This window comes from Stylophora pistillata, chromosome 10 (assembly GCF_964205215.1).
Source record: "Stylophora pistillata chromosome 10, jaStyPist1.2, whole genome shotgun sequence".
Lineage (NCBI taxonomy): Eukaryota > Metazoa > Cnidaria > Anthozoa > Scleractinia > Pocilloporidae > Stylophora > Stylophora pistillata.
In genome coordinates this window covers 7,522,456-7,529,547 of record NC_142528.1, presented here as the reverse complement: position 1 = coordinate 7,529,547, position 7,092 = coordinate 7,522,456, and the positions used below count along the sequence as shown (strand labels likewise).

Below are 7,092 nucleotides of genomic sequence, written 5' to 3'. Positions count from 1 at the left end.
CAACCCATTCGTTTCAGCAGATGTTCGTGGGAGAGGAAGATCGTGTGACGAGCCCAAAGAATGTCTGTGAAGGAGGCTATATTGGTGGGGGTATTATATAATAATTTGGTTCAATCAGCTGAGTTGATATAAATTGCACATTGGCCAACATAAATGGTTTCTAATGCTGAGGTTTTGAGTGTGAGCCCTTTTTTGGTTATACACCATCTCAGATTTTCAATTGAGGGGTCTTGATGTCTCTTGAGACTCAAATTTACCATTTCCCAACCCTTGTATCAAAGCAAGGTACTTGATATTACTGTATAAGCATAATAGCGAATTTTGATGAAACAAAATTACTGATGATAACCTCAACTTCTCCTTCCTCTTTAGTTGTTCTTGACAGATGACAGGTTTCCCTGGAAGGAAACAAATTACAAAATTGTGAAATAAGCATCATTACTAACAGTGTCACTATGGTCACAGTTTTGCTTCCTTAATTCAGTTGTGTTAATTAGTACTTAAGACCCAAAAAGAATTTGGTAAATGGTAGTCTGCAAGCAGGCCCTGAATGCTAGTGCTGCTAGACATATCTTGCTTCCACTAAAGAAGATTAATTTTGAGATGCATCTGGAAGAAGTTTGCCAAGGGGGGGGGGGGAGGGGGGGTGTGGAATGAATACTCAGGGCTAGGCCCCTGCAGACCTCCTGCTGGTGTGTGCTGCTGAAAAAATATTTGTGCCAAAGTGCTAATAATGAGTGCATGCTAGCTTTAAATATTGCTGGACTCAATGAAAACCAGGTTTTTTCATTAAAGGAGATTTACATGTTTTCAGTGATTTAAATTATTTATTCAAAACATATCCTTCAGATTACCTGACAATGCCAGAAACAATGTCCTCATCAAGAAAACTTGAGTTGTAGTGAATTACATTGATAAGAAGAGGCATGAAAACATTCATTCTGTTGGCATGATGGAAAAACAGAATTCATTAAAAGACCACGAGTTAAAACTGCTATCAATAAGATACGACAAACAAACACAGGGGTGTGGTCAGGAGTTTTCAAAGGAGGGGTCACAGAGGCTACTCACCAGATTGTCATGTCGACCTCCATGCCGTGCATGTTTTGGGATGAGCAATGACAGTATAATGGGCAGGCTAAGATATTGTCATGGCATTTTCACCACCTGAATATTGTAGGTTGTTTGCTCAAAGGTCGTGGGCACCCCACAACCCCCCCCCTGGCTACGCCCTTGAAACAACATATCAGACCTGTAAAATCAGGGGTTGTCACCTTATGTGAAACTTTTTCTAAGAACATTTCATACAGGGAAGACCTGCTTAAAACACAAGTTACAACTTTGGCAGAGATTGTGATGGTGTGCAAGCTCTTTTACTCACAGGAAATGGAAAACTGGAGTTTAATGTTAGTTGACACAGTGTGGTGAAAATTTAAAAGTAGAACCTTGCTAACTCAAACTTGGTTAGCTCAAACCCCCACCCCTAACCCCTGAACCATTTTTTTCAGTCATTTACTATCAGCTTACTTGAATCCTTGCTAACTCCAAAAATGTTTTGGTTTCTCTTGTGAGTTTGAATTAGTGGGGTTCACTATATTCAGAGTTAATGGAAAATATTCAAAACCTGCCAATAATTTCTTTGCTTTTACTAGAGTTGGTACAAACAGTAATTTATATGCAACATTGAATAATGATTACAAGACAACTCCTTTTCTTACAAACTAATTAAGAGACCCTTGCAGTATCAACTGAAGGTAAATGTTAAATACTGACCTGCCATTTTGCATCACTTCTGGCATCCAAGATAACAGAAAAGGACCTTTCAAAAATCAAGAAAGAATACTTTAAAGATTTAAATGAAGTTGTGAAGTGGTTTTGGCAAATAAAATGACTGTATCACCCATACTGTAGGATCACCCATAGAATCCGATCAACCGCATTTAAAATTGCACTGTACACATCACATCTTAAAACATTTATCAATACAGGGGTTTCACTAACTTTTTCCATTAGGCTGCTGACAGCAGTGTAATTAAGTCAGCTGTATGGTCAGGCTAACTTGAGAGCCTGAAATATTTTCAAAGGAGAGGAGAATTGAGTGATTCCAAGGACAGTGAAACTAACCTGAGCAAGGTGCGGAGTTTCTACAGTGATGCAAAACCAGCAATCACAGAAAACTTTGGACACTGCTGTCTCCATTGTGCATATTACATGTTTAACTTCTAAAAGTCAAATAATTTAAATTTGTTCCCTACCAGTCCTTTCCTCAAAGTATGAAATATCTTTTCCATTATCACTCAATGCTTGTAGTAATTCCAACCTAGTAATTTCAAATAATTTACATGGTCAAATTTAACAACTTTTTGCTCAATACCAGTCCTAAATAAACCATGAGGGAACCACCTTATCCTTAAGCTGCAGCCATTATTGGGCCATGATTAATATTTAGTTCACAAACAGTCCTAAATGCACCACAAGGGAACCACCTCATTCTCAGGCTGTAGCTATTAATGGGCCAGGATTAATATTGCTAGCTGATTATTATAAAGAGATCATAATCATAAATAATTATTATAATTAATGTAATTTCTGATAATTTGAATAAATTTACATTCTTGACATTCTATTTTCATCTCTCCGATAGCAAAAAATAGTTCAAGTGCACATTAATTTTTTTATTACCAACAAATGAATGTAACATTACTTATTATGTTTTAATGGTCTGATAATTTAGACTGAGTTATTTTAAATAATTGTTACTTTGTAGGCAACAATAACAGCAAAAAAATTATTGTATTGATCAAATAGCAGTACATCAAGATTATAATGATTATAACTAAGATTTTTAATGTAAGCACGATAGCTTAAACCTGGGTGTGATATCCTCAGGAATCTTGTGATTCACCACTACGGAGAAGAAATGAGCCCTTAAAATACCAATTCTGCCGAACTGCAAAAAAAGGAAAAAAATAATCAATCTAAATTCAGTTACTATTTTAATGTGTACATCAAAAAGATAACTGCAGTTGTGATTACAATAATCTATAACTTCCTAAAGTGATCATAAACATGTCCACTGTTCTGTTTCAGAAGGAGGAAAATTACTTCTTTTCCATCCTTTTTCTACTCTTTTATACTTCTAGTTAATGGCTATTTTCTTATATGAGCAGTCCTGCCAATTACGTACAGAATCAAGAATTAATTATTCAAATTTGGAATGATCTATTAATCCTTGAACCCCTGAGAGTGACTAATTATATGCTACATTTAATTTCTCCTTACAATATCATCCCTAAATCAAACATTCAGGTCACGAGAATAAAGAAAATGATCACCAACCAACAAAGCTACTGATTGTTAAACAAATTCTCATTGTTATCAGCATTTTGTGAAATGTAGAGAGAATAGTATGGAGAATATGCCGCATATAGTGATGTTAGGGTGTAAAGGCCAGGTTAAAAGTAACAATGCTGTTTAATAGAACCCTTATTGGCTAATCCATAAGCTACATATATTTTGCCTTGTTACTCTTTTGTAGTGAAATATTTTTTCTTTTAATGCATAATGCGTGTACATGCAGCAAAATTCATACACTGAACTGAACTAAGTAACAGACCCCTATATTTCTCTCTTTCTCCTGGAATAAAAAGAATCTGTTGCAAAGAAACCATCAAGACATGTACCTGTCCAGATATCATCACCGTGAGAAACTGAAGAGTCAGATGTCTTGCCTCCATAGGGTTGCTTGGATTGAGAAGGTCCTTGACTGCATCCCAAGCTGCTTCAATAGCATGCTGCAAACCAAGTACACTACTGAGTCTGCATTCATTGACCCTTTGACTCTAGTTAAGAGTGACTAGCATCTAATTTCTCCTTACAATATCACCCCTGAATCAAACATAAAGGTCGTGAGAATAAAGAAAACTATGACCAACTTAAGAAGCTCTTGATTGTCAAAAAAATTCTCCTTGTCAGCACCTTAGGAAATGTATAGAGAACAGTGTGGAGATTTAATGCATACAGATGTCAGGGTACCAGTGTAAAGGGTTAGTGGACATAGTCCGGCAAACACCATGATGTGTCAGGGGCAAGAAGAGCAGAGGCGATACTGGGAAAGTGAGGGAACATTTAAGTGGCAAAGAATATCTAAATTGTACAATTTTCCAACTCGATGCTAAGCATCATACTTACATCTTCCACCCGTTTATTGATCAGAAAGTCACACAGATCCCTTAAATACTTCATACGGTTTGATAAAGGACTGTTCTTGCCAATATCCTACAACAGTGCAACAATAAGTTAAACACATCCGAGGTGTCAAGCAACATTTTAAAATAATTTTATTTCAGATTCGCACAAATATCTTTACCTCCTGCATAATTATTTAAATATGATGAGCAAAATAGAGAATACAGTGTACCTGTTTACTTCAGCTCAGCTCGTCTATAAAGTTTATTAGCAAATATTTATAAACTTATCAAATGCTAGGTTTCACTGGGGTAAGGGTAAGTGTACCTGCAGCAATTCTTGGTGGAAGACTTGATCGTCAGCTTTTGGACCTTCATAAACGCTACTTGGGATGGCATGGCCTTTTCTCACGCCAAAGAACTGCTTCACCTTCTGACGGAAACCTTCGCTGGCATTTTGTCGAGACATTTTCGTTACAAGGCACAACTGGAGCTAAAATCTATCGAGAGAGGTCTTGGTTCGTCTTAGCCATTTCAGCCGCCATTTTGAATACTCAGGTGAGAGAAGAGAGGTTACTAAGCTCAAAACTGTCTAGGGAGTACAGGGGATGAATATTGATCAAACATGGACGAGCTAATGGAGAAACTGGACAATGCTTTCTCCAAAAATGTTTTTGTTAGAGGCCGGTTAAATTCAGGTGTGGAGCCAAAAAGTGACAAGGATTTAATTCGATATGTGGTCAAAGCTATGTAAGTGATTTAAGGGGAATCTGTGTCGTAGTGTTTGAAATAATGGATGAAAAAGCTAACAACATTATATTAGTTTTGACCTCGATCGACACCACAGTTTGATCAAGATTTTTCATGCGATTTCTTTATTCGTGTACTTCTAGGGCTATGGAAGCTTGTGCAGAAGAGAATAAAGCCGTTCATAGGTGCATGAAGCAAAGCTGGTTTAGCGCGTGTAGTGCAAAACAAAGAGAATACTGGAATTGTTACCGTAAAGCAACTGTAAGTTCACCGTTACCACATCAATTCTAACAAATGAGCATTCTGTTTTCAAGCCATACCCCCCTCCTATTGAAGGCTTTCCTGTGATACCTCTTCGGAAGAGAAATTTCTGAATCCCCTTCTGATACGCTCGTAGGAATTTCTAACCAAAGTACTTCATACCCCAATGGAAACTTTAAGATAGTCTGCACAACAGTACTATCCCCCTTAGAATTTTATGTTCCCATTCCTCCCCCCCCTCAGAAATTTTATTCCTTGGCCCTTGTGTTATATAGGCTGACCCTCACGGTAAATATCATATTGAGATTCCCTCCTTCCCCTCAGAAATACCAGGCCTTCAATAACGGGGGAGGGGGGGGGGGATTGAGGGGGGCATGCAGATTGAAAATGGAATGGACAAATATCATTCTGACAGGTAATGAAATTTTGGACATGTTGCATTGGCATTTGAGGCAAAGATTTCACTGGATGGAGGTTTGAATGGTGAATCCTCCTTGAAGTAACCATTTTCTTGACATGGAAACTTAGCCTTAACTGCAGCCTAAACACTGTCAGTGCAATCCCCTTTCTTCAGATTAATTGCTCATTCACTTACTGATTGATTTGGAAATTTTTGAATTCCATTTTCCTTTGCAGATCAGGCTAAGAAAGGAATATGGAGTGTACTTGGATGATTGAAAAAAGGAACATACAATACCATTTATAGTTAACTACCAAATGGAATTTAAAAAAATAGTTATTTATAAAATTACATTGACCATACAGAATCCAGATCAACAATGACCAGCTTTCCACATCCCATCCATCTTGAGCACCAACTTGCCATTACTTTTGTTTCACAAGACTTCTTTCTTGGTTGTTAGAAAGAAGGGTTCAAAATATTGACTAAATTCTTCTTTAATTAATTTTGTTTGTTAAAAAAGTTCGACAATGCACAAGAGCATATTGATATGGAGCTTGCCCTATAAATAAATGCATCATTATCAATCTGAATCAATCATCACACACAATCCACCAGTAGTTTAACAGTATTAAGACTTATGACTGAAATCTGATGAAATTTTAGCGAGACACTTGCCCTTTCACATCCTAACATCAGTATGCATATTCTCCATACTGTTCTCTATACATTTCCCAAGATGCTGTTAAGGAGAATTTATTTAACAATCAAGAGTTTGTTTAGTTGGTGATCATTTCCTTTATTCTCCTGACCTTAATATGTGATTCAGGGGTGATATTGTAAGGAGAAATTAGATGCTGGTCACTCTTAGGGTGAGAAGGGTTAACTTCTGAATTGAACCTCTCAGTCTATTTTTTGATAAATTTATTGTACATATAATTATGTTGAAAAATTTGGGTCATTCATTTTATTTTAGCTTAACCTTGTATCACTATAGCCTGTCCCAGGAATTAGGGTAGTAAAACGTAGGAAAAGAAATGCACAGTGCATCAGTAGCAGCTGAGCAAAAAAGAAGGTCTGGGTGGGGTCACATACAACCAAAACTTGTCTGGTTTCTTTGCTCAGCCACTACCACACACCATTATTTTACTATTGCTCTTCATATTACAGACTGAATGCTTGGAACAGGCTAGTATTACTTGAAAAAAGGTAATTTTGGTTTTATCAACTGAATTGATAATTTAAATTGGTTAATGTGAAGGATCTTGAAGCTGACGCTTTGAGCATTAGCTCTTCGTCAGATGGCTGGTAACACGAATTTCTTTAGCAATCAAGAGCTCCTCAAGTTGGTGATCATTTCTTTTATTCCTACAACCTCAATATTTGATTCAGTATTGATACTGCGAGGAAAAAATTTGCTATTAGTCACTCCTGGGGTTAAAGGGTCATACAGTCTTAGAGTCTTGTCATGAACTGTTTGTTTGTGTTTGTTTT

At 36.9% G+C, this 7,092-nt stretch overlaps 2 protein-coding genes across 2 annotated transcripts in view; one reads left to right on the top strand and one right to left on the bottom strand.

The window, feature by feature from the left end:
* The window catches only part of LOC111333565 (tuberin), a 37,555-nt gene extending 32,817 nt beyond the window's left edge, over positions 1 to 4,738 (bottom strand). The window contains exons 1-8 of the mRNA XM_088735157.1: positions 4,516 to 4,738; positions 4,192 to 4,278; positions 3,684 to 3,794; positions 2,871 to 2,950; positions 2,256 to 2,320; positions 1,774 to 1,819; positions 855 to 941; positions 350 to 398 (exon numbers count right to left, since the gene is read on the bottom strand). Of these exons, the coding sequence (XP_088591283.1) occupies positions 350 to 398; positions 855 to 941; positions 1,774 to 1,819; positions 2,256 to 2,320; positions 2,871 to 2,950; positions 3,684 to 3,794; positions 4,192 to 4,278; positions 4,516 to 4,656 (666 nt within the window). The 5' untranslated portion in view covers positions 4,657 to 4,738. The remainder of the gene's footprint in view (positions 1 to 349; positions 399 to 854; positions 942 to 1,773; positions 1,820 to 2,255; positions 2,321 to 2,870; positions 2,951 to 3,683; positions 3,795 to 4,191; positions 4,279 to 4,515) is intronic.
* A 42-nt stretch (positions 4,739 to 4,780) lies between these two features.
* Positions 4,781 to 6,798, top strand: LOC148721639 (uncharacterized). Its single transcript, XM_088735161.1, has 3 exons — positions 4,781 to 4,937; positions 5,081 to 5,198; positions 5,835 to 6,798. The coding sequence occupies exons 1-3, from the start codon at positions 4,813 to 4,815 to the stop codon at positions 5,874 to 5,876; spliced, it is 285 nt and encodes a 94-aa protein (XP_088591287.1). The 5' UTR covers positions 4,781 to 4,812; the 3' UTR covers positions 5,877 to 6,798.
* Positions 6,799 to 7,092: the final 294 nt, after the last annotated feature.